At 38.2% G+C, this 27867-nt stretch overlaps 1 protein-coding gene across 5 annotated transcripts in view; it reads left to right on the top strand.

The window, feature by feature from the left end:
- The window catches only part of TNPO3 (transportin 3), an 87804-nt gene that overhangs the window by 36628 nt on the left and 23309 nt on the right, over positions 1–27867 (top strand). For all 5 annotated transcript variants that reach the window (XM_070513141.1, XM_014854328.3, XM_070513137.1 and 2 more), the window contains 9 exons: positions 6722–6865; positions 13110–13285; positions 13812–13950; positions 15264–15410; positions 18477–18584; positions 20295–20386; positions 22343–22482; positions 24941–25132; positions 27340–27431. In XM_070513141.1, the coding sequence (XP_070369242.1) occupies positions 6722–6865; positions 13110–13285; positions 13812–13950; positions 15264–15410; positions 18477–18584; positions 20295–20386; positions 22343–22482; positions 24941–25132; positions 27340–27431 (1230 nt within the window). The remainder of the gene's footprint in view (positions 1–6721; positions 6866–13109; positions 13286–13811; positions 13951–15263; positions 15411–18476; positions 18585–20294; positions 20387–22342; positions 22483–24940; positions 25133–27339; positions 27432–27867) is intronic.

Raw genomic sequence — 27867 nt, 5'->3', positions numbered from 1 at the left:
CAAAGCTTGAACTATTTACTGTCTGACCCTTCACAGAAAATATTTGCTGGTTCCTGAACTTGTGATATTAAATTGATTATCTAGCCCACATCTCATTTTTATGTCTTTATAATCCAGCTCAGTTTTCTCAATAATGTGGTTATAGTAGATTATTTTTCAGGGTTTTTTTTCAATACTTCAGGATCATAGAACTTTTATTTGAAAAAACAAAATTTTGCTTCAAATTGTGTTCAGTTTGGTATTAGAAATTCATTGGGAAATTATTCTGTTAAGTTAAATGTTTTTCAATTAACTGTTTATTTTAAAGAGGTAGTATAGAAAATTAGAAAATATAGACAAGCAGTTATAGTCAAACCATCTGGAGATTATGCTGTTAAATAACCCTTTAGTACATATCCTCTATTAACATATGTACAGATTTTCTAAATCCAGCTGAGATTTTACTCTGCCTTCCCTTCTGCAGCTTCCTTTTTCAGTTATCCAGTTTTATCTTTCCATTTCAGTAAATTTTTATATCATCTAATAAATAACCAGAGCATATCCCCATTTCCCAAGTTGGTCCCAGACTGTGCTTTGCAGCGTTTTTCCAAATTAATATCCAGTCTAGAACCATGTCTTGTATCAGGTTCTTATGACTCTTAATCACAGTCGCTCTTCCTCTTCATTTTTCAAAATGACACTGGATTTGTTGAGGAGATTGGGCCACTTGTTTTATAGAATATCTTAACCTTCTGGAATTTCCGGTTGCCTTGTTTTTATTTCATTTAGCTTGTTTTTCTGTTCTCTATAATTCCTCTAATTGGAGGTTATATCCAAAGCAGCCTTTCTCAGTAGAGATTCCTCAAGAGAATTAAACCTTAATGTCCTAAGACATCCATTGTATGTAATGAATTCTCTCCTATGCATTGATAATGGTCTAGCTATATACCATCCATAGGATAATCGACAAAGTAGTCACTCAAATCATTTTCTGCAGGAATTAATTCTTTCCCAGAACCCTAGTTAAGAAAGACTGAAAGCCTTGATGAATCAGTACTAAAAGGTTATACTTTTTCGACTCCAATACATCATAGGTACTTTATGCTGCATTTTATCAGAAGATAAATACTTTTTGGTTGACCTTCTATTAGTGATGCCAGGATTGACTGGATTAGGATGATGACAGTCTCGTTCTTCTGTTTATAAAGTTTTTTTTCCCCTTTGTAATATAATGTGATTTATATGATGGTAGTTTATTATTTTACAGATGTCCAATTCCATACGAACCTTTTGCCTAATGGTTTTAAATTCTAGTTGATAATCCTTGCCTTAATAATTTCATTGTGGTTTGCAAAATAATGTTTTACTAATTCTCTCATTCCTTCTACATATATATTAGTTTGCATTCTTCTGAGTTCCTATTAGAAAGGCAGGATAAATCTTAATTCTTTTTTTTTTTTTTAAAGATTTTATTTTTTTTCCTTTTTCTCCCCAAAGCCTCCCGGTACATAGTTGTATATTCTTCGTTGTGGGTCCTTCTAGCTGTGGCATGTGGGACGCTGCCTCAGCGTGGTTTAATGAGCAGTGCCATCTCCACGCCCAGGATTCAAACCAACGAAACACTGGGCCGCCTGCAGCGGAGCGCGTGAACTTAACCACTCGGCCACGGGGCCAGCCCCTCTTAATTCTTTTTTAATTTCCTGTTTTCACAATAAGGATTTGTTTTAAAGCTGCCTCAAATGTTGCTGGGGTTCTGGCTTTCTGTTTATGGAGTATTATGGATACATGGATTTTCACTGATTTAGGCTCTCCACTAAAATCATTCTTTTGATGCTTAAAATGTTATAACTTTGGCCACTGGAGCACTTCTTTGCTTCCTAACACAAAAAGATGACTAACACTCATCTTATTACCTTCTTGCCCCAGATCTAGAATTCTTGGTTCCTTTTAGTATTAGTCTGGGTCCAATCAGGAGAGACAAACCACCTAGTAATTTGTGGGAACGTTTAATATGAAGAATGATTAACTATAACAGGAGGTTACAGTTATGAGGGATTGCCTAATAATGAGTAAAGAATGCTCTAAAGAATATGGAAATAAAACAGATACAAGGAGCAGTCCTTAACCCCAAGGCTGTGATAGAGTTTCCAAGGAAGGAAGGAAGAGTTCATCCTTCTCCCAGGGCTGAGATCCAGACCCTGTTGGAGGGGCCATAGCCATGTGTGGTGCTGCGTGCTGCCGAAAATCTGTTTTCTCACACGTGCTGAAAATCTCTCTTCTTGTACTTGCTGGAAGTCTGCTTTACAGGAAGCCCAAGAAAGCTGTTTAGAGGCTTGAGCTCTAAATCATCCTCCTGTCTTTGGTTGTTGCTTCTGTAGTTTTCCCTTAACTTTTACTATTGTGCATGGAAGTACTAAGAGGCTCCCTAGAGAATTCCCTGGTTTCCAGACCAAGAACTCCTTGCTTCCATTGTATAGAAGCAACACAATTTTTCTGGTAATTGGGATCAATTACTCCAGCCTGTAGATTAACCCCTTTTTTTCCTGTTGGCTCAGTGGCATAAGAAGCCCAGTTGTCTAAATGGTGGTCTTATCTTCCAATTCACTGGAATCACTTTTATGTTTCCTGATAGAAGCATTCCTTCCCTGGGGACCAAGATCTCCATAACAACAGAGACCAAAGTTGCCCATTAATGTACCTCCTTTACTCTGATATAAGTTCCTTGATTAGATATGATGTCATGGTAGTTAGATAACGGGATTCTGTTAGTCTGTGAATGATTGTGCTGGCAGAAGCATTACAAGTAGGGAAGGCAAATCTATATCCAGAATATGAGTCTATTCCTGTAAACACAAATCTCTGCTTCCTCCATGATGGAAGTCCGATGTAATCAATCAACCTTGTCCCCAAAGGGAATGTGCTGTACTGGGGACTCATTTTTGGTCTCTGCTGTTGTCGGAGTAGACATTTATCAGTAGTGTTAACCACTTAAGCCTCAGTAAGTGGAGACCCATGTTGATTTCATGTGTAGCCTCCATCCCTGCTACTATGTCCACTTTGTTTATGAGCCCATTGAGCCAGCACTGAGTAGCTGGGGAAGGAGGCTGACATCCTAGAGTTTGTCATTTTGTCCATCTGTCGTTGAGAAGTTCCTCTATAGTGGATGCCCTTTTGTGAGTATTCTCATAGGACAGAAATATATCCGTAGTCTGTGCCCATTCATATACCTCTCCCTCAGACTTCCTTGTCACCAGTCTTCCAAATCTCTAATCATTCATCCAAACTGTTGACAAATTTCCATGAATAAGTGTAGATCCATATTTCTGGTCATCTGTCACTCCAGATGTAGCGGACAACCAAATATACTGCTTGAAGTTCTGCCCACTAAGAGGATTTTCTTTAAACCACTGTCCTTCACTACAGCCCCTGAGTGGGCCTGTAATGCTGTAGCTGTCTACCTGCGGGTGGTACCAGCATATTGCGCCCATCCATCTGTAATCCAGGCTTGAGTTTTTTCTTCTTCAGTTATCTGGTCATAAGGAATACTCCAGGAGGCCGTGGGCATGGATTGAGGGGGATGAATCAATGCAAGAAGAGTTGGTGTCAAAGGAATCTGAGCCGTCTGTGCATGCAACTTTCTTGTACCTTGCAGATCTTCCTGAAGTCAGTCTCTTATGTACCATTTCCATTTGATCACAAGTTGCTGCTACGCTTGCCCAACTTTATGGCTAGGTAGTTCAGGCAATACTCAGTTTGTGATGGGAAACCCAGGCCATGTGATCACCTGGTGTGCCATGGTTAGATGTTCAGTGTCTACCAAAGCCCAGTAGCAAGCCAGAAGCTGCTTCTCAAAAGGAGACTAGCGACCTTCAGCAGACAGCATAGATTTGCTCCAAAATCCTAGATATTTGCATCATGATATTCCTGCCAGTGATATTCCCCCTTCCCAGAGACTCCATATACTCATTAAATCCAGAATCTCTAGGAAGTACATTCATATCAATGAGTTTGGCTCAATTTAGTGTTATATTCAGCCTGCTTGGGTCTGACACCCTTAGAGTCAATCAGCTCTCACATATGTTTCCCAGGTTTCTTCAGATACCTATTGGCAAAGTTTTGTGATTCTCTTGGTGTATAAAGTATTTCCTCCTGTATGTACCCATGCCCCTGGAACATGCTGAGATTTGACCCTAGTTATGGGTGGCACAGAAGATGGTTAAGGGGGGTCTTGAAGAGAGTGAGCCTCCCCTTTCAAGGCTTTTGTCTCAGATGAGGTTATTACAAGGCTTTCAAGCTGAGGAAGGCTAGTCTTCTCAGATACTGGAAGGCAGGCTACTTCCACTGGTAAGAGTGGCTTAGGGGTTCAAGATTATCAGTTTCGAGGCCAGCCCCGTGGCTGAGCAGTTAAGTTCACGCGCTCTGCTGCGCCGGCCCAGGGTTTCGCCGGTTCAGATCCTGGGCATGGACATGGCACTGCTCATCAGGCCACATTGAGGCAGCGTCCCACATGCCACAACTAGAAGGATCTGCAACTAAGGTATACAACTGTGTGCTGGGGGGATCTGGGGAGATAAAGCAAGGAAAAAAAAAGAAGATTGGCAACAGTTGTTAGCTCAGGTGCCAATCTTTACAAAAAAAAGAAAATAAAGTGTATGTCTTCCATTTAAAAAAAAAGGTTATCAGTTTCATTAAGGTCCAACCTGATGTCTCCATTCCAAGTTTCAGAATCCCATTCTTTACCACTCAATTTCCTGACTTTCACATGAGAAACTTACTGAGACTGTAAATTCAACTGTTACTTGTAATTCAGCAAGCCACACAATTAAATTTTATATATAAGTTTCAGCACCCTAGCCCTGTAGGTACAAAAAATAAGAGCTACTTTTAGAGATGTTACGGAAGCTCTCTGGTTCTCAGACTGTGACTTGAGCTAAGAGTTAACGGAGCTGAGCTTGTCATTTGCTTTTTGTAACAGCACTCAAATGAACTCAAAAGAATCCAGCCAACACTACAGTTCTTACAGTCATCATTACTGCCACATTGGTCTGGTGTAGCAGCCACTTGGGCTTCCAAGGCACTTGCTTGACTTAGCACTTCATTATAATTGACAACAAGTGACAGTCTGACTTGTGATGAAATCTGAAAAATATATCCCTTTGGTACTTAAAAATGTCTATAATCTTGTCATGTAGCTTGTCACGTTATAGAACCCAGAGAACGAAATTAGTCCAGAATTGTCAAGAAAAATAGATATTTGGCTGTAGTAGCAATGCCAAAGGCCTCTTAAAACCGTTTTCATTTATTTCCCTTACATTCTCTTTAATGTTTCTATTCAATCTCATCTTCTTGTCAGTATGATACTTTTGTGGGCTATTCAAATGGACCCATTCTTAAATATTGCATTGAACTTTTTGAAGTTTTTAGTATTATTCATCTTGCTCTATAGCTGAACTGAGCCTATCCTCTAATATTTTTCTCCATTTTGTTAATCCAAGAGCAATTCTTTATTTACCTCTGCTGTATTTTTACTGGCCAGGTCTTCTGGCATTTATCTTTCAGCTTTTGAGGCCTTACTTTAAGAGATAGTGTTTTAAATTATATAGTTCTCAAAGAGGGACTAAAGATAACTCTTAGTTTTGAAGCTTTATTGTATATTTGATTTAATTAACAGAATTTGTTCTCTTCAGAGAAACTACTTTTAGATGTAAGGTTTTTCCAAAATTCTGTTATTGAGTTTGACTCAGTAATTAGAATGTACAGTCAAATCCTTCCATTTGTAAACATCATGCCTTATTAAATTGAAATGTCATTCAGGAGGCAAAAAGGCCAAGCAATTGTGTGGTGAGTTAACATTGAGAGTTTCAAAGATTCAAGTATAGGGTGGGGGTGGTTTGCCATGAACTTACTTGGATTTCTTTCTTTTTTTCTTACTTCATTTCAATTCAGTTCAGTGCAATTAAAACTAATTAATAAGTATGCAAACATAGGGGAAGCATGGCTACTGGAAGTACAAATGTCAGCATTTAGATCATTATGGATTCCATAACCCCCATGCCTTCCAAACCCCATGGCAATTATGTTTCTAACCCGTTGCCTGCAAAAGTTATTTTTAAACGTTCTTTATCCAGAAAGAGTTGCATTACACTTTACTTTGGAAAAAATATACATCAGAAAAACAGTTTGCAAAGGGAAACAATGGTGAGTTTTAGTCTGACTTTTCATTTTACCTCTTTTATAAACTGTCATATTTATGGTAGTGTCACTTTTTGTGGAATGGCATTATTTTCTAGAGTATTTTAATGCTGAAGTTGAAATATCGCCTTTTTATGGGACAATATACAGTAGTATGACTAGCTTATTTCTGTCCTATAAAATCAAGGGTGTAGATGAGAATTACTTTAAGAACAATTCTATTGGTAAGTTTACATTAATGCGGAACTGGGATCTAAGAAACCTAGTTATTTGTGAAATATATCTATCTTTGGGCAAGTCTGTAACCTCTCTGTACATCACCTTCCCAATTGCGAACGTGGAGGTAATAATAGTACCTACCTATGGAGTTTTAGCGGGGACTAAATGAATTAAGAGTGTTGAGAACAGTGTCTGTCACTTACAAAGCACTTTTAACTGTTAGCTGTTATTATTGTCATCCTTCTCATGATTACACCTGTAAGGTGATTGTAATATGGTTTAAATATAAAGATTGGCATTATTTGTTTTAACTTTTTTTCTTTCTTTTCAGATGACCTGTGTAGAAAAAGCAGGAACGGATGAGAAAATGCTTATGAAGGTCTTTCGCTGTTTGGGAAGTTGGTTTAACTTAGGTGTTTTGGACAGTAACTTCATGGCTAATAATAAGCTACTAGCACTCCTTTTTGAGGTTTTGGTAAGTAATGGTTTTGTTTATCAAAGTATTTCTGCCATATAGTCACTTAGAGTAACTATCCTTCTGGGACATAGTAGTGTTTTCAGATTTCTGCACAGTGATTGGAAGGTGTATAGTAAGAACACAGCAGTGTCCCTTCCTTGTTGCCAAGTACCAAATTAAGGCATTAGTTTTAATACCCAGAATAGAATGTATTAGTTAGGTTTAAGAGGAAAACAGTCTTGTATGTAAATCAATGATTTACCTATTAAAATCCAAGTAACAAAAAACCATTGGTCTCTTTTTTCCTTGTTTATCCAATAAGCCACTTCTTGTCTTGATTGGAGCATTTAGTCCACTGATATTTAAAGTAGGTCTTGATAAGTATGTAGTTATTGCCATTTTCTTACTTTTTTTCTGGGTGTTTTAGTAGTTCTTCTCTGTTCCTTTTTTCTTCTCTTGCTCTCTTCCCTTTGGTTTGATGGCTTTCTTTAGTATTATGTTTGGGTTCCTTTCTCTTAATTTTTTGTGTGTTTATTATAGGTTTCTGATTTGAGATTACCATGAGGTTCATATGTAATAACCTGTGTAGATAGCAGTCTATGTTAAGTGATTGTCTCTTTAAGTTTGACCTCTTGCTAAAAAGCTCTACTCTTTTACTACCCTCCTCCCACATTTTATGTTTTTGATATCACATTTAACCTTTTTTTTGTGCATGTGTATCTGTTACCCTCTTAGCCTGGAAATAGATTATTTTAGTACTTTTGTCTTTTGACCTTCGTAGGTGGTTGATCTGCTACCTTTACTGTGTATTTGCTTTTATCAGTGATTTTATTGATTTTTTTCCAGTAATTTTCTTGTTCTTATTTGTGGTCTTTTCTTTCTTTTTTTTGTTTTTAAAGATTAACACCTCAGCTAACATCTGTTGCCAATCCTTTTTTTACCTTTCTTTCTTCTTCTTCAAAGCACCCTCCTGTTGCCCCATACATAGTTGTATATTCTAGTCGTAGGTCCTTCTAGTTGTGCTATGTGGGATGCTGCCTCAGCATGGCCTTGCCTAGGATCTGAACTAGCAAAACCCTGGGCTGCCGAAGGAGAGCACATGACCTTAACCACTGGGCCACAGGGCCGTCCCCTTGTGATCTCTTTTTCCACTTTAAGTCCCTGTAGCATTTCTTGTAAGGCTGGTTTATTGGTGATAAACTCTTTTAGTTTTTGCTTTTCTGGAAAACTCTTTATCTCTCCTTGCATTCTGAATGATAGCCTTGCTGGGTAGAGTATTCTTGGCTGTAGGTTTTTTCCTTTTAGCACTTTAAATATGTCATGCCACTCCCTTTTAGCCTGTAAGGTTTCTGCTGAGAAGTCAGCTGATAGCCTCATGGGATTTCCTTTGTATGTAACTTGTTGGCTTTCTCTTGGAGCTTTTAGTATTCTCTCTTTATCTTTAATTCTTGACACTTTAATTATAATGTGTCTTGGTGCAGGCCTCTTTGGGTTTATCTTGTTTGGTGCTCTCTGTGCTTCCTGTAGGTGGAAGTCTGTTTCCTTCCTTAGGTTAGGAAAGTTTTTAGCTATTACTTCTTCAAATAGATTCTGTGCCCCTTTGTCTCTCTCTTCTCCTTCTGGGACACCTATAAAACGATGTTAGTGTGCTTGATATTGTCCTGGAGGTCCCTTAGACTGTCCTCATTCTTTTTAATTCTTTTTTCTTTTATCTGTTCAGCTTGGGTGATTTCCTCTAGTCTTTCATCCAGCTTGCTGATACATTCTTCTGTATCGTCTTCTCTGCTATTGATTCCCTCTAGTGAATTTTTTTTTATATATAATTTTTTTTTATTTCTAGAATTTCTATTTGGTACTTGATATCTTTCTTTTATTTGAGGAAGATTAGCTCTGAGCTAACATCTGCTGCTAATCCTCCTCTTTTTGCTAAGGAAGACTGGCCCTGAGCTAACATCCATTCCCATCTTCCTCTGCTTTATATGTGAGATGCCTGTCACAGCATGGCTTGCCAAGCAGTACATAGATCCGTACTCAGGATCCAAACTGGCGAACTCCGGGCCACTGAAACGGAACGTGTGAACTTAACTGCTGCATCACCGGGTTGGCCCTCTCCCTGGTGAATTTTTCATTTCCATTATTGTAGTCTTCATTTCTGATTGGTTCTTTTTTATATTTTCCAGTTCTTTGTTGAAGTTCTCACTGAATTCATCCATTCTTCTCCCAAGATCAATGAGCATCCACATGACTCTTAGTCTGTACTCTTTATCAGGTAGATTGTTTATCTCTGTTTTGTTTAGTTCCTGTTCTGAGGATTCGTCCTGTTCCCTTATTTGGAACATATGCCTTTGTCTCCTTATTTTGCCTCTTTCTCTCTGCCTATATCGCTGTATTAGATAGATCAGCTACGTCTCCTAATTTTGGAGACATGGCCTTATGTGAGAGATGCCTTCTGAGGCCCAGCAGTGTGCTTCCCTCTTGTCACCAGTTCCAAGTGTTCTAGGAGTGTCCCCTGTGTGGGCTATGTGTGTCCTTCTGTTGTGGCAGGGTTGCTCTTGCTGCAGGTGCATGGAAAGTCTAGGCTGTCCCACTGGCCAGCTAGTTGTAATGCTCAGCTGTGTACAGCTACGATGGTCGTTTCAGTCACTTTATTGGGCATGGGGAACCCCAGCACAGATGGCTGGAAGATCTAATAGCATATTCCTTCTGCAGTTTTTCTGTTAAGTGATTAGTTCCCCAGCATGACTGGTTGCTAGGCTCAGGGGCTTATAATTGCTATAGGCCTCCAGCCTGCAAGGCTGTTGTCAGCTCTCTCAGTAGTGTAGCTGGGTGGGGCCAGCCCCAGGTATGGCAGCACACAGTTCTTTCAGGCATTGGAAGGTGGGGCTGATCCTCTGTATTGCTATTTTGAGAAGCACAAGTCTGCTGCAGCTGACAAGCCCCACTGCCTTCAGGCCCACACACCCTGTTAGTGCAGTCCTACCCCCTGCACACACCCCAACCCACTGAAGCAGATCCACTCACTCTGCTCCAGAGGCCCTGCACACTCCACCAACACAGGCCTGCCCCTTGGGCACACCCTGCCCTGCAAAGGTGGACCCACTTGTCCCTGCTGCAGCGGTATCCTGCCTATGCAGGCCCACAAATTGCCCATGGGCTTGCTGTTGGTTGGGGCCGGTCCCTAAGGCAGGCTCCCTGCCTTGGCTGAGCTGGGTTAACTCTAGTGCTCTAGCGGGTGGGGCAGACCCTTGTGCTAAACAGGCTAGGGGAAGAACTCCAATAGCATCTGCCAGTGTCTGTGTCAGCATGCCTATACTAGGTCACAATAATGGCTGACACCAATGTCTTCAGTTCCTGGGGAGGTAGTCCCAGCCTGGGGAGGTCTCGCCTCTTCCTGAGATGCCCCCAGAGCCTTTCAAGTGAGTCTCTTTTCACCAAAGGACTGCACACCTTTTTTTCTGGTGATTTTATGTTGCTTTCTGACATGAGTGAATTTGCCTGTGGGCCCTGTAAGAGCAGGCTTTTCTTTCCGTTATGTTCAATAGCTTTTTTGGGGGTATTCCCTGTTGTTGTTAAGAGCCAGCAAAGCCAGATATTATGACACTTGTCTCAGTTGTGCTGAGTACAGAAGCTGGTTATTGTAGCAAAGCTCTCCTGCTCAGATCTTCCACTCCTCTAGGGAATGCTTCGTACCTTGAGATTGCTCCCAGCCATAAGGCACCATGGCTAGAGTGTGGGTTTTTCCTCTCCAGAAAGGAATTTCTGCCTCTTCCACCTCAGTCAGCACTGTCCCTTCTTTTGGGGGTTCTTTTTAATCCAGTTTTCAGTTCTCTCTCAGTGGTAATTGTTCCTGGGGTAGTTGTAAATTTGTTGTGTCTGTGGGAGGAGGTGAATACGCTGACATCTTCCCAGCAATCCCTTCTTCTTCCTTGTTTTAAAAGGTATAAAGTTGTGGTTTCTAATAATGGTCATTGGGCCTTTGAGGCAATTATAGATCAGAATATTATCTTTGTACCTTAAATAGTTTACTTAAACATCAGGGTATGTCTAGGATGGATTTTGGGTTTTGGGGATTGAAAGAATAAAGAGTTAATGTCCTTCTATGTACTTGTTCATTTCTTCCTTAAACTTTGAAAGTAGTAATGCCTGGTAATACATTCCTCTGTTTTGGTGGATAGGAGTAAGTGAGTGCTTGGAATAGAGGGGCTAGTTTTTAGAACAAGAAACATAGCAATATCTTAAGCACAGTAGTTGTGTGCTGGTACACTATTTTTTAGAAGATAGAAGCATGATACTAGATTGATATCTCTGTGAATTAAAGAAAGAAAAGGAAAGCACATTCTCTAAGGAAACACTTTTGACATTTCATTGTTGTCAGTGTATTTCTTCTGTCATTCTTGTATCGGAAGCTGAGACTCAGGAAAGTTGGGATGTTAATAATTGTTTTGCTAGTCATTGTCTGGGTCTCCATGTCTCTCGATGCCCTACCTCAATAATGGTAATTTTTATTCTCATCTCACCAGATTGTGTGAAGAGTAGTCAGTATAAATAAATTCAAATCCCACTTTTGTTTAAAAAATTTATAAATATGCTTACATATAAATGGAGAACAGTCTAGAATACACTTTAAACTTAAAACAGTAGTGACTTCTGGGGATAGAGATGGGGATAAGGAACAAGCTAAGTAGTGTGCCAGGATTATGTTATCTTCTCTACTGATCCAGTGTCAGGACCCCTCTGCCACTTAAAAGAAGAGTGTTTCTAGAGTCTAGTGTTTCTAGAGTCAAGTGTATTCTTGTTCTTATATTCATTCTGTAGTTCAAAATCATGACGTATTTTAGTTTGCTTTATATTTTGACTACAACTTTCTTATATAACTTTTTTCCTGTAATTCTTTTAAAAATATAGTACTTGATATATACAAAAGAATAAATTTGAACATTTATTTAACTTTTAAAACATAGTAATACAATGAATATTTTTGAATCCACCACTCAGTCTAAGAATAACCTAATGAATAATTTGTATCTGTGCTCTCCCAACCCTGCTTAATATAGCTTCCTCCCTCCCCGACCCTGGAGATTCTAAATATCCTTGTTTTTTTATTATTCACAGAAGACTAAGTTGCCTTCACTAAATTCTCAACTGTACTCTTCAAAATGGAAACCCTGGAGGCATCCCTTTTTGAACTTTCTGATGTGCTCTAATTTGTATCAATTGCTCTTTAGATCTGCTCCCCAGCTGTCATCCTGGGACTTCTCTTTACTGTGCTTCTGGATTGGATTAACTCTTTTTTGAACCTCCTCAAATACCTTCCCCAGAAGGATATGTGGGAAGTAAACTTTGAGTTTTTGCGTGCCTGAGAAATATTTTTATTTTACTTTCACTCTTGATTGATCATTTAACTAAGTATAGAGTTTTAGGTTTTTTCTTTTTTTTTAAAGATTGGCACCTGAGCTAACATCTGTTGGCAATCTTCCTTTTTTTTTCTTCTCCCCAAAGCCCTAGTACATAGTTGTATATTCTAGTTGTAGGTCCTTCTGGTTGTGCTATGCAGGACATTGCCTTCGCATGGCTTGATGAGCCATGCTAGGTCCGTGCCCAGGATCTGAACCAGTGAAACAGTGGGGCCACCAAAGTGGAGCACATGAAATTAACCACTCAGCCATGGGACTGGCCCCCACTTTTAGGTTTAATATTCCTTCTCTTCAGAATTTCCAAGACCTTGCTCTCTTGTATACTGGCAGGCATCGTTCCTAATGAGAAGCGGGATAACTGTCTGATTTTTGCTCCTTTCTATGTTACCTTCTCCTCTTTTCCCCAGAAGCCTTAAGAATCTCTGTTTAACCTTGGTATTCTGAAATATCATGGTGATGTGTTATGTATGGATCCTTGATACTTGTTGGACCCTTTCATTTTAGATGGTACTTGAATGTCAGAAAAAAGATGGAAAAGATTTCCACAGATTAAAGTAGGGCAGGAAACACATGGCATTGCATTTGGAAGGACTTGATGGAAAAAAACAATGGATTTTAGGAGTCATGTGACAGTAATTGAGGTACAGAAAGGCTGTTTTGCTTGGCATATAGGGAAATAGAAATAGGACTGTGAAGGTTGATGGATGTTGTCTCATCAAAGGCCATGACTGTTAGGTTGTTAGGCATTTAAAGTACATGTTAGGAAACAGGCTATAATTGTTTTCCTGTTACTTGTATTACAGCCTAATCATACTTCTTAAAGTTTTCCTATTCCTGTTATCTCCTAGCAACAGGATAAGACCTCATCCAACCTACACGAAGCTGCTTCAGACTGTGTGTGCTCAGCTCTCTATGCCATTGAGAATGTGGAGACTAATTTGCCATTAGCCATGCAACTTTTTCAAGGAGTCCTAACATTGGAGACTGCCTATCATATGGCTGTGGCACGTGAAGATTTAGACAAGTGAGTAATTATTTAAGGCAGTAGTTCTGGGTTCACATGCAGTCTGGTGTTCTTCTAAGTCACTTTTCATTATTTATTTATCCTTTGTGATTCTTTGTGACTCTGTAAATATATACACTGCACCCTAAAGATGCTCTGTTATTCTCATCTGAACCGAGAGTGGCGAATTGGATGTAGAAGGAGAAGTTGTAATCATAGAAAGTAGCAATTTTTTGTACTTATGAAGGGTAAGGCTCTAAGAAATAGGGATGAACTTTGAAGTATCAAGTGTGGTTTGATGGAAATTTTATTCAGATGTTTTAGTAATTGAGAATTGGAACTGACTTATGAGTCGTTTGCTTATATGTATGAAAGTATATGATGTAAGAAAAGGTGGTTGTTATGGAGATCGTGGTACAGCATAGCAGATAATCACTATATGTCTCTTAGGCTGAGGATCCTTCTATTTGATTAATTGTGTCTGTGAGTATGTACATATAATATCCAGATTTCTGACTTGATGCTCTCATTCGTCTTTCATCTACAGAGTTCTGAATTACTGCCGTATTTTCACTGAACTATGTGAAACTTTTCTTGAAAAAATTGTTTGTACTCCAGGCCAAGGTCTTGGAGACCTACGAACTCTGGAACTGCTTCTTATCTGTGCAGGACATCCTCAATATGAGGTAGTGTTTATACTGTGGTAAAGCAATTATTCTTAAAGTTTTATGTTGCATATTGTCTATATTGTCTCCTGTCCAGCTTTTTATTTGTGGGAAATTATAATCTTATTTTTAATTAATGTGATATTGGGCTTTCTTCTATATTGGATTCTTTGTTTTAATTATATTTGGACTTCTTTGAATCCTGTTCTATTTTCTTACCTGGTTAGCTGGACTGACTGGTGTTGGCATCTCAAGGAACCAGTTAGAAAGGAAGCCTATTACCTTTCTACTGAGTCCCCTCTCTAGCTCCAGTTATTCTTTAGAGCTTTATAGCTAAAAAAAAAAAGAAAGAAAGAAAGAAAAAGGAAAGACCAAATCTTAACTGTACCTCCACAAGTCTTAATGTCCAAAATTGTTCTCCGAATTATGGATGGGAATGAGAAAGAGATTGAAAGAACTTAAAGAGTGTCCTTCATTCCAAAATCTCTACGACACCCTACCTCTTTTAAGTTTGCTAGATTTAGAAAAACAGTCTCTCCATTTATTCAAGAAGCTTTACCTCCTCTTAATAGTCGAAGAAGTGAGAGAGAATTCTCAAGTTGCGTATTGTTTTAAATAGTCCTATTTTGGATCCTTGATGGGAAAAGAATGGTAGGGCCCCTCTTTGGGAGGGGCACAGTAGTCCTGTGACTCTCAGCCCTTTTTCTGTTATCACACAAAAGATAATATTTATTTGTTTGACATAATCTCATGAGGATATCTAGATTTGGATGAAACTCAGAATTTTTTGGGGAGGAAGTGTAGCACTACATAATAATTATCACTCCTGTAAACAGTGCCATATGTAAAATAAGCTATGGATAAAGTCCCAGACTGTCCCACTCAAGAGAGCAGGTGAATGAAAGTGGCAAGAGATTGGTATGTTCAGGTTTTTGTAGATGGTTTTTCTGGTAAGAGCTTTTCTAATCTAAAACATAAAATGAAATTATTTCAGAATTTGGGGAGAAAACACTTCAAAAGAGACTTCCATGTCTGTATCTATTTTTCTGAATTCAGAATCTAATATACTGTTGGAGAAGGTATCCCAGGGCTAAACAGGAAGGTAAAGCCAGTCATTTTAAATGGAGTTTTGGGCCTAATATGGGAAGGTAATTTGGGAGGATAATAATAAATCTGCTAGAGAAAATGTGGCTGCTTAACTGGCTCTACTCCTAGTATTTAAAAGTTTATCTTCTTTCCTATATGCCCTAGCAATAATAAACCTGTCTTCTTATTCCATTTCTTTTCTGATTCAAATAAACCATCTTTTCTCTTTCTCTCTTTTAATTTAACAGGTAGTAGAAATTTCCTTTAACTTTTGGTACCGACTAGGAGAGCATCTATACAAAACTAATGATGAAGTTATTCATGGCATCTTCAAAGCCTACATTCAAAGGCTGCTTCATGCCTTGGCTCGACACTGCCAGCTGGAACCAGACCATGTAAGTTAAGTTCCCGTCTCTACTTCTTCAAATCTTAATTTCCTCCTCTTTTCAATGCTAATTTGAAAGGGAACTCAAAAAGACAGAGAATAAAACTAATGGAATCTGTAGGTTTTTTGTTACTCTATAGCTTAACTGAAGAAGTCAATACCAATAATACTGAAGAGTATTAGGCCTGTATAGAAAGAAGTCAGTCCTGCCGAGCCAGTTATTCTTCTCCTGGGAATTTACCTCAAATAATTCTGCAGAAGAAAAGAATAGCTATTTTATGTACCAAGCATTATCTATAAAAGTAAAAAATGGTAAATCCGTGTACAGCAATAGAAGAAGAGTTACATGAATTGTGATGTAGCAACTTAATGGATCATTGTGCAGCACTTAAAAGTAACTATTGAAATAATGATGGTTGGTATGCTAAATGAAAAATGTCAGAATGTAAAATTTTATACCCTCTATTTTTTTTTTTGGACAGCTGAAGATTCCCCCTAAGCTAACATCTGTTGCCAGTCTTCCTCCTTTTTTCTTTCCCCTCACCCGCGACCCCTCCTCAGTACATAGTTGCGTATAGTTGTGTGTTTTTCTGGTTCTTCTATGTGAGCCGCCACCGAGCTTGGCTACTGACAGAGGAGTGGTATGGTTCCGTGCCTGGGAACCGAACCTGGGCCACCGAAGTGGAGCATGCCAAACTTAATCGCTAAGTTTTGTATACTTGTGTGAGGAGGATTTGCCCTGAGCTAACATCCATTACCTCTGTTGCCAATCCTCGCCCTCTTTTTTTTTTGGCTTGAGGAAGATCTGCCCTGATGTTAATCTGTGCCAGTCTTCTCCTACTTTGTATGTGGGATCCCTCCACAGCATGGCTGATGATTCGAATAGGTCCGTACCTAGGATCTGAACCTGCAAACCGTGGGCTGCCAAAGTGGAGCATGTGGAATTTAACCACACAGCCACAGGGCTGGCCCCAATATGCCCTGTAACTTTTTTTCTTTCTTTCTTTCTTTCTTTTTTTTTTTTTTTGATGAGGAAGATTGGCCCTGTGCTAACATCTGTTGCCAATATTCCTCCCCTCCACCCCCAAAGCCCCAGTCTGTAGTTGTATATCCTATTTGTATGTCACTCTAGTTCATCTATGGGGGATGCTGCCTCAGCATGGCTTGATGAGCACTGCGTAGGTCCATGCCCAGAATCCAAACCCGTGAACCCTGGGCCGCTGAAGCAGAGTGTGCAAACCCAATCACTTGGCCATGAGCTGGCCCCTACCCTGTATTTTTAATAGTGTAAAATATGTGGTTGGATTAAAACTAACACAAGAGTAAAATATTTGTGTGAGGATTTGGAGACTAATATGATCCCCCCTCCCCTCCCACATACATGCACATTTTTCTTTATATTATTTGTACTGATATTATAATTTAAAAGAAAATATAGAAATAATCTGTTTGCTTAGAAGAAAGTATACTAGAAATATTATAAAATAGTCCATTGGAAAACTCTTTAATCTCCGTTGTTTAGTCTCTTCAAATTTTATAGCATTTATTTCATCCTTTTGGTTGGTTGGTGGGTTAAATCCTTGTCCTTTAACGTAGGACCTGGAAGTGAGTTTTTTCCCACTGCTTACAGTTAAATCTGACATGAAAACTGTCTGTTCTCTTCATTTTAATGTCAGTATTGTTGTTTGAGTCATGGTATTTTGTCTTTCCACAGAACCTTAGTGATGATCTAGTCTAGTGGTTTCCAATACGTTTTTTTTTTTTTCAATGAGGAATCCTATCTACAGCTACATCTTACTTGAAAGCCTGATATGTAAATAAAAGCAGGGCCGCTCTGGTTTAAATGGCTCTGCTTGCTTGATCCCCTTCTTCCCTTTGCTAGTTGCATGGCACCATGTCCCTTGCAGGTAATTCCTTACGCTTGTAGGTGTATAGTACTTTGTAATTTGTATAGTGCTTTATAACTCATTGTCTCATATGGGACAGCCATCATTTCCTCCTTATTCCTTGACTTTAATTTCTTCATCTTGAAGCAAGGAGAATGAACTAAATCAACTCTGAATAGTACTAAGGGCTTTTTCCAGATATTCTTGGTCCAAGATTCTTATACATGCCCTTAACCATCTCACAATTGGTCAGCCTTTGTTTTCTCATAGGAGTGTTTTGGAATAAGAAAAATATAAGAAGCATGAAATATAAATGATCTCTCTGTTTTTTTTGTTGCTGTTGTTGAGGAAGATTGGCCCTGAGCTAACATATGCTGCCAATCCTCCTCTTTTTGCTGAGGAAGACTGGCCCTGGGCTAACATCCGTGTCCGTCTTCCTCTACTTTATATGTGGGACGCTTACCACAGCATGGCTTGCCAAGCAGTGCCATAAAGGCACCCCAGATCTGAACTAGCGAGCCCTGGGCCACTGAAGCAGAACATGCGCACTTAACCGCTGTGCCACCGGGCCGGCCCCAATCTCTCTATTTTTTAAGGAAAAATTTCAAATATACAGCAAAGGTGAAATAATTTTATAGTGAATATTTATATACCTACTCCCTAAATTCTATCATTAATATTCTACTGTACCTATTTTATTATGTATCTGTCTACCTATATAAAATTCTTTTTAAAGTCTGAAGTTCTGTTCTACATCTAGTTATTGTGATAATGATTGATTTGGGTAGATCTTGAACCATAAAGCTTCAGAGGCTTATTCAGTGCTAAAAAGCTAGACCTTATCTAGAGAGACTTGTAAACTCTTAAATTACCACCTCTTCCAGGTCACTTCCCACTCCCACCACTCCAAATTTTTCTAACAATAGAGCAAGGTGTTGCTTGGAAATGCAAAAAAAGAAGAATTATTATTTCTCATAGTAAAGGTGGAGGATAGATTATATTGACACTTGACATACCTGAAAGTTTGGGAGACCATAGTAAAATAAAATATCCTTGTGATTTAGACAATTTATCTGTTATTCGTTGGGACTGGACTGCTTAATGACTTTTTCTTCTTTGTTCTTGATTTTATAAGGTCAGTGAAATCCTTAGTGAGTTTAAGACAACTGTTGTCTGATTTGAAATTTCAGGAGGGGGTTCCTGAGGAGACTGATGACTTTGGGGAGTTTCGGATGAGGGTATCAGACCTGGTGAAAGACTTGATTTTCTTGATTGGGTCTATGGAGTGTTTTGCTCAGGTAAGCCCATTTGGCGATTCTTCACAGTTTTATGGATCATTTAATTGTGTTCACTTCTGTGTCTTCTATAAATGTTCCATCTTTTTCTTCAGTCTCAATGGCTAAGTGGGACACTAGATATTCAGGTGCCTAGCACACTGCCTGGCATATAGTAGCTATGTTTATGTAGTATCTTACAAGCCCATTGCAGTCTGTGGATGGTTCAGTTATGGTTTACTCTAATACTCTTACTAATGAGAGCTGTTCTGCTTGTCCAGTTGGAGTGAAAGATCGTAGATAAACCTTAAAGCCCCCAAGATACTTGTAGGGAATTTGGACCTAGCCAAGAAAAATAGGCAAGTTTTTCTTCTTTAATAATTATGTTCCAACTCCTGGCAACTCTTAGTTATTTGGCATTTCCTTGTCCACACTGATGGTTAGATTCCTGTGCAGTTTCATCCCAGAGGTGACTATACTAGAGTAGAAGATTCAGTCCTGTGGTTTTCCTGACAGTCAGTAACATTTTACCTCATAAGGTTGCAATCATCACCATTCCACATCGCTTAACATTAGCATAATTACAGGTGGTTTTCATTTTGCTGGATCATGCTCTGAGATCTGAAATACCAGTTTTGATGCTTTGTCAGCAATACTAAACTAACCTTTTTTTTTTTGGTAACCCAGTCATTTTGTGTATTTTGGGGCATAATCTGATCTAGAAAGTATTAATAAAATTCTAACTCTTTTTCTTTCTATTAAGCAAAGTGTGTTTATTGACCTAATTACAAAGGGTTGGGGATTCTTCGAAAGCACATTCAGTCAGGAAGATCCTCAGGTCACAGGCAGATGACCCGTGCTCAGATTTCAACTCTTCTCTCACTGGCTCTGTGGCTTTGAGCAAGTTACTTGTTCTTCTCCAGACCTCAGTTCACAAATTTACATAAATTATCAGTTTTGTCTAAAATGTGCTCTGTGGAACACCAGTCCCATGAGATGTTCTTTGGCAAAAATGAAAGTTCTGTCATCAAGTAAAATTGGGAAATGACTTAAGTAGTATGTTAAAGGCTCTGTGAAGTCCTGCAACAAACAGAATTGTTTAATTTTGTCTTACCTGGCAGCATCTGTTTTTTGATTACAGAAATCTTACTTGGACTAACACCTGGTCATAGCACAGATAGTTATACCCTGGGGAATTTCTGGACTTCTCTGAGTATTCTGCTTGGTCTCCTATTTTTTTCCTTGCCTTGCACATGGTATTATGATAGGTTCTTCTAAACAGCTACTTTTTAGGAATGTAGTCTCTACTACTAGTGTTGATGCAGACAAGTAGTTCAAACGATAGAAATGTAAAGCTAATGCATATATAGAGGATTTATGTTGTATTTCAATTTTAAGTGCGTTTATGTATTTATCAGCTATTATCAGGACCAGGAAAAGACACTCATGTAATATGTTTTGTTTTTTCCATAATACTCATTTTGTGGGGGCAGACAATAATCATAATATACTCTTGGGGACCTAAATGGGTTTATTTCAAAAATTAAATTAGTAGTTATAGTTAGTGAAGATGTGAAAAACGAAAATAATATTCTCCCTTGGCTCTGAGAGATAGTTAACTAGATTTCGAAACAAGGAGCTGGATTTATTTTAACTAACAGGATTTTTTGTTTGTTTTGGAATTCTATTCTGTTTTTCTTTTAATGGATCCATAATCCACCTCTTCTTCTCTAGTTATATTCTACTCTGAAAGAAGGCAACCCACCCTGGGAGGTGACAGAAGCGGTTCTCTTTATCATGGCTGCTATAGCAAAGAGTGTTGATCCGTGAGTGTCTAATAAGTCTTTTGCTGGGAACTCTAAATATCAAAGGAAGGAAAATTACACAATTTTTCTCATATGGTGTATGTTGGAAACTCACAGAACTTCTATAATACTCTCTAGTCTTCCGACTTCTAGAGTCTAGTCCAGAGTGGCATGCATTGCTGATATGTATGTTTTAACCGTGTTTCCTAGAGTTAAAATTATTTTGTTCTTGATGCTAGGAAAAGAATGCTGATTTATTTTTCCAAACGAGGCTCCTTTGTGAAAGTTGGTATAATCAAAAAATTGTTAGACTGGTACATTGTTGGCACTTGATTAAAAGCAGGTGATTAGGCACTAATTTGGCTCTCACCTGCTTTTGTGATCTCGGGTAAGTTGTCCTTACAAATATTTAATTATATTGTTTTTTTTTTCTGTCTCATAGAATCATTTGTGAGTTTCAGAGGAACAAGGCATGGGCACTGTTCCACTTAAAAGAGCAGCAAAATCTAAAGGGCAGTTTTTATTTTTGTTATTGCCATTGGAAATTGTTTAATTACTAGAATTTGGTTTGCAATTGCTTAGCAGAGAAATTCTATTTATTATTTTGACATGAATCCCTAAAAACAGAATTTACTTTGTGCTGTAAGTTTATAAATTGATGTTAATATCTATCACGTTTTCTTGTATCATGATTGGATACTTGCAGTTGAGCTCTCTATCCAGGCCTTGATTGGAGAGATTGTTAAGGCATGTATTTATATAAGTACAGAGCTTCTTTCTTAGCTGCCTTTCAGGGCCTAGTCATTGAAATCTTTTCTTGTTTCTAATCAAGTAAATATTCAAGGAAATAGAGTAGGTTTGTTTTTCTTTATTAAGAAGTTCTGGTTCTGAATTATACACCATACTGTTTGCTCTTAAACCCGTTTTGGTATGTTTTGGAACATTCAGTGACAGTCTGAAGATTATTAAAATCACTAATATTGTAACCGATATGTGCTGGTGTGAAAAAGGATGGGTAGAGAGTCTCAGTGATTAGCTTAGGGCCCCTAGGAATCATAAGGCATAGATAAGAGAAGATTTTGTTTTGTTTTTTTGTTTATCTACATTTCAAGCCAACTGCATGATTACATTTTTTAGTGTATATAAAGGGCTTCATAGACTCGTTTATCAGCAGGGAGCACTCTTGCTCTAATCCAGGATATTATTTACTTTTAAACATCTTTCATTTCTGGATTGTGTTCTGCTATTTTGGGGACGTCCTCCACTCTGCTTAAAGAACTTCAGCTAGTATTCTTGGGGAGTGAAAAAAGAGAAAGAAAGGGAAAAAATAAATTCATGGAGCTGTGGAAAGTATTTGGTTAACTTTAATTTTCCCTTTAATTTTGGTTCCAAGTCAGAGCACCGTTACCTGTTCCTGCAGCTTGTGTTCTTGTTCCTTTATTTAGTCAGCTGGCCCACCCATTCTCACCTGTCCTTAGAGTTTCCAGTATCCAGCTATAAGAAATCTTTTGGAGAATAACAACTGATAGAAAGTAATCAATGAGAATTATTCATTCATTTGACCATTTGGCAATATTTATTGAGTGCCCACTATGTGCCAGGCACTGTTCTAGGTGCTGCAGATATAGGAATAAATAAGATAAGAGTCTTTAAAAGAAGACATTCATCCAAAGTAAATGCCTGCCTCTCCAATTTGAAGAGCCTTATTTTGATAGCAGGATGTGTCTTTAGACACTTCACTGGTGTTCAAAAGATTAAGGAGCAGTATGTTTCTGAAAACAATATCTTTCATTTCTGTCTTTTCCCCTTTTTTGAGGATTTAAAGAACTTTCACCCAGGTGTTAAGCACTTTTATCCAAATGGTTATTTATTTAGAAAGAAGCCCCTTAGCAATGATTTCTGTCATTGCAGCCTGTTATTTGGCCAGAACCTAACCTCTGAAATCTGTAACTGTGAGTGCTTGCCTTCTGTACTCAGGGAGAACAATCCAACACTTGTGGAAGTCCTAGAAGGAGTTGTCCGTCTCCCAGAGACTGTGCATACAGCTGTGCGATACACCAGTATTGAATTGGTTGGAGAGATGAGCGAGGTGGTTGATCGAAATCCTCAGTTCCTTGGTATGTGTGAACTCTCCCTCTGCTGCTGCTTCTGATTTTTCTGATTTTCTTCTTTCTCTTTCTTGCTTTTGCTTATTTTCCTGCTTTCTCTTTTATTGATAGGTAGGATGTTTCTAGACACTGAGTAAATACTATATTATAAGTTATTGCTTAGTTGATAGAGCATTTATAATGTGATCAGACTTTGGAGAAAGGACCTTTGAAAGATTACATATCTGGAAAGGGAAGCAGTTTGCTACCAGTACTGTGCTTCAGCATGAACATTTCTGTCTTTGATAGTGTTTGGCATATGCCTGAGCTAATCGGACTCTCCTGTAGTTCTAACCTGGAAGCTACTGATAGGCTAAAGCAAAGGAGAGGGTTTTTCAGTGTTAAATACGTGCTGCATTTAAAAACTAAGAATTATCATTTGAAACGAAGTACAAATTAAAATGAAGAGTGTTGAGTTATAGAACCTCTGGCTGCCCTTATTGATTTGAAAAAATAACTAAAGATCATATAAAGTAACTTTAGAATTGAAAGTAAAGTTATGAATAGTTTCTTCTAACCCCCTTTTTTTTTTGCTTGAGAAAGATTGTCACTGAGCCAACATCTGTGCCAGTCTTTCTCTATTTTATGTGGGATGCCACTGCAGTGTGGCTTGACCCAACCCCAGGCTGCTGAAGTGGAGCGTGTGAACTTAACCACTATGCCACCAGGCCAGCCCCTAACCCCCTCATTTTGCAGAGAAGGAAAAGGAAATCCAAAGAGACTAAATAATTTGTCCAGGGTAATATATATTAAGCCCCCCTGATATTCAAGAATGATATATTCTGAGAATTTTGAGAATCCCCAAACTTGTGAAAAGTATTGTTTCAAGTTTGATATGTTTCCTGTGTTTATCTTTATTACCATCTTTCAACTTGATTTTAATTTTTTAATTTACACATCTTTTTTATTGACTGAAACTCTTGCTTAAAAAGTGATGTGTTCCCTTTTTCTTATTTCTGTGTACAGTGCACATGTTAGACATACTCACATCATAGCTGAGCCACTTTTCAAGTTCATCATACCCATTTAAAATTTTTTCCAAAATACCTGTTTTCTAACTCTTAGATTTCTTCACATCTATTATCCACCTCAACATTTGGCTTTTCTGAACGATTTTTTTTTTTTTTTTTTTTTTTTTACAAAGAAACAAAGTGTGTTTGTTTATTTGTTTAAAACCTATCATTCAGTACCACCTTGGAGTATCTCATTCAAATTTGTGCCTCAGCAGTAAGACAAATTGCTACATGTTCATACTTAATCTAGAATAGTCAAAACCCCCAGTACTCAGTTTCAGAATCACTGAAGTCTACAGTAGTAGAGTTGCTGAGACTAGGTTCTGGATTCTCGTTCTTCTGATTCCTAGGCTAAATGCTTTTTTTGTGGAGTGGGGCAGGGGGGCTCGTGCTGGGTTGGTGCATTGTATTAGTCATTAGACTAGAAATGGAGATAACTTTTAAAAGGGCTTTAAGACATTATTCTTTCCTTTATGGTTTGGTATGAGGTTGCTCGGAAGTACTCATAAAGTACTCTTTAGCCATGTATGATTTTTCTGAAGACTTTTTTCGTAGAAAAACATTCTCAGTTTTATAAAGCAAGGTAAAAGATAAGTTAAATTTGCTTTATAGAATTTCACCTTTGGGGCCGGCCCGGTGGCGCGGCGGTTAAGTTTGCACGTTCCGCTTCTCGGCGGCCCGGGGTTCGCTGCTTCAGATCGCGGGTGTGGACATGGCACCGCTTGGCTGTGATAGGCATCCCACATATAAAGTAGAGGAAGATGGGCACAGATGTTAGCTCAGGGCCAGGCTTCCTCAGCAAAACGAGGAGGACTGGCAGTAGTTAGCTGAGGGCTAATCTTCCTCAAAAAAAAAAAAAAAAAAGAAAAGAAATTCACCTTTATGATCAGTTTTCTTGGAACACTTAAATTTGCTAAAAAGTAAAACATAATTCTTCTAGAAATGCTAAAGATCCACCTGCATGTTTTTAAGATCTTTTGTAACTATAAAGAAGCAAGTATAAAAGTGTCAGCTTTAGCTAGCTGTCATTGTCCTGATTAATGTAGGCTGTTTTTACTAGGTGATTCATCTCTGAGTATAATGGTAACTCTCTGAGCTTTTCATTTTTCTTACATTACCTTATTGTTGATACTTGGATGGTCATATTCACAGCCGTTTTCAAACTACTCTGTGAAACCCTAGCAGCAAGCATCAGTTGACTGCCATGAGGGAAGAAATGGAAGATGGATAGATAGGACTCAGGGCTCCCTGACACTATGACAGTGAGGTCAACCCCACTTTTATATGTTTTATATATTGGGGTTTGAACACATTTCATATGATTCTTTTGCTTTAAAAAAAAAAAGCAAAAACAAACTAGAAGTTTTCCTTGAGTTTCTTATGTGTAATCTCTACTATATGGTGTTTCTCCTTAGACCCTGTGTTGGGCTATTTGATGAAAGGCCTGTGTGAAAAGCCTCTGGCTTCTGCTGCAGCCAAAGCCATTCACAATATTTGCTCTGTCTGCCGAGACCACATGGCTCAGCACTTTAATGGACTCCTGGAGATTGCCCGTTCCCTTGATTCCTTCATGTTGTCTCCAGAAGCTGCTGTGGGCTTGCTAAAAGGTATTTACTTAAGATGTTAACCAGCAACAGTCTCCTCTAAGCTGCTTCTGGGGCTTATCTTACATCAGTCATGTCCTGGTTTTCCAGTTTCAGTTTGCTTAGTGACGGGAAAGGTGGCTTTTCCACTCAGGGGATAGGGTGTTGCTTATGTGTACATGCATTCTTTTCTTAGAATATTTTAAGGCTGTATAACTAATTCAAACTGCTTATGGTATGTAGCGCAGACCTAGATTTTGGGTGGAGACAACACATTCAAACTAAACATAATTCTTTTCTGTGTTAAGAGAAGAATAAAAAAGGAGACCAAATAAGCATTCCCATACCAAAGAAATAAGTTGAAATGTAAAGGTAGTGTGCCTGGATCAGTCCTATAAGTAGAAGCCAAGAGTCTTGGTCTCTTAGTGGTCTTTAACTATTGCTGATCAGCCTACACTGAGTGATTGCCTATCCAAAGGCAGCCAGCCAGAGTGGTGAGGAATCTCGGAGTAATAGAAGAACTTAGAGATATTATGGCTAGGAAAAAAGACTTAGATGAGACTTTAAATATGATGGCTATTTTTAAATATTTGAAAGATTATCTTATAAAAGAGGGAGCAGATTTATTTTATGAATAATCGACTCTTTACAATTTACTGGCTCCTAGAAAGAAAATGCTTTCTAACCAAACTTCATAAAAACAGATTGGGGTGTCCTGTGAGGTAGTAAAATCTTCACAGCTGGTAATTTAGAGGCGATTAGGGTATGTCAAATAAAAGACTGGATAATATGACCTGTGCAGCATATTTTAAGCCTCTGTGAGTGCCCAGTAGTTAGCCTTGGCAAGATTGGATGACCCTGATGTGTGAACTAACTATGTTCTTTCTCACTTCTACCACCAGGTTCCTTACCAGCCAGCGTAACTGCATTGTCAAAGGCAGATTTTCTTTTTGTTGCATGAATTTTTGTTCTTTCCCTTCGTAGGCGTAGACAATAGGCATTAAATCAGAGTCAAATATTCTTCTTAACTACTGCTAGTGGTTACTGCTGCCATCTTGTCATTTTCTAGTGAAATTTAACCTTTTTGCTGAAGTTACTTCTATCCTGTAATAGAATGTGGCATCCCAGTTAACAGCGGTATCTTCTAGACTGAAAACTTTTTTTAGTACCATTCTTTTCTGTAGGAATGAACTAAAAGAAAAAATCATATTTAAGTTAGATTTTCCCCCTTGTTTTAAATAAAACTCTAACTCATCTGTGACTTGTAGACTGTCAGAAAAAATCATTGTTTTTTATTCAAATTTGGAAATTTATGGATTGATTTCTGTTGAATGAAATTTCAGGAGATGAGAAAAATCATAGTCAAGGGATTTTTGATCTACAGGGGACCTAGTCTAATATGTAATCCTTTGGCTTTGAGGGAGATGCTTCAGTAGTTAGTGGGGGATTGTGACAAGATGGAGACTGAATAGGAAGGTTCTGGGCCTTCTGTCCCCACTTTAACCTAACTATCTCTTTTAAAAAAAACAAAAACAAAACCTATTTTATTGGAGTTCCAAGTGAAGATTTTATTGGGTCGGGGCAGGGAGTACGGAGGTTTTCACAACTTTTTAAAAAAGAAAGGCAAACTCAACTATTTCCTTTCTGTTCAAAGCACTCATTTTACAGATAAAGAAACTGATACCCAGAGAGGATGCCTTACCTAGCTCACAGATTCTGTTATGGTAGAACTAGAATTAAATATCTAATGTCGGCCCTTTCTTCCAAAAAAATTTTCTCCATATTCCTCGGACTTCTCTGATGATAAGAATTGCCTACAATACTTATCAAAAATAAAGCTTCTCCTTGACTCACTCAATCAGAATCTCTGGGAAGGCTGAAAACCATTCTACTACAGTACATGAAAACAGCTTTGGCATTGGCTTTGTGAAAGAGATTTTAAAAGTCTTTGAAGAATTGGAACGGGAGGTGTATTTAAATATCGTTAAACCTGTAGGCTGCTGAGGAGAAATAATCTAATATTAACTTCAGTTGTAAATGTCATTGTGAAAGCCAGTATTGTCTTGTAAGCCAAATAAAGAAAAATCAACCATAAATAGCAAAACATATTGTAATTTAAAAAACAGTGCTGATCTTTTTTAAAAAAATGGTACCAGTCAGCCTTTTCTAGTAGCTGAATTACCTCACTTCAGCTTTTATTTTCTTCATTTGTATCTTTCTTTGTCTTTCAGGGACAGCACTTGTTCTAGCCAGATTACCTTTGGATAAAATTACTGAATGTCTTAGTGAACTATGTTCTGTTCAGGTTATGGCATTGAAAAAGGTGAGTCCAGTGAAACAAATACAAGATGTTTACATCTTAGAAAGGAAAAGACAAAATTATTTATTTACAGGTGATCTTAGAAAAGCCAGGAGAATGAGCTGAAAAGTTATTAAAATTAGTAAGTCTATCAAATTAGCTATATACACGAATACGTATTCCAAAATCAATCGATTTTCATTCTATCAGTAAAACTGTTTCGAAGATATACTGGGATAAACACTGTTCAAGTCAGCAACCAAAACTGTAACTTACCGTATTTCCTTGAATATTGTAAAGATGTTAGATCTTCACATACTACATTTATAGTGGAATAACAGTGAACACATCAGTGGGATTTTTAGGAGAACTTGGCAAAATGATTCCAAAGTTCATCTCTAATGATATGCTTGTGGACGTATCTAAGAAATTTTAGGAAGGAAGAGGCACCTTGCCTTAT

The sequence above is a fragment of the Equus asinus genome, chromosome 1 (assembly GCF_041296235.1).
Source record: "Equus asinus isolate D_3611 breed Donkey chromosome 1, EquAss-T2T_v2, whole genome shotgun sequence".
NCBI classification, from domain to species: Eukaryota; Metazoa; Chordata; class Mammalia; order Perissodactyla; family Equidae; genus Equus; species Equus asinus.
Note: the sequence above shows the minus strand (reverse complement) of the source record. Positions and strands in the feature narration are given on the sequence as shown.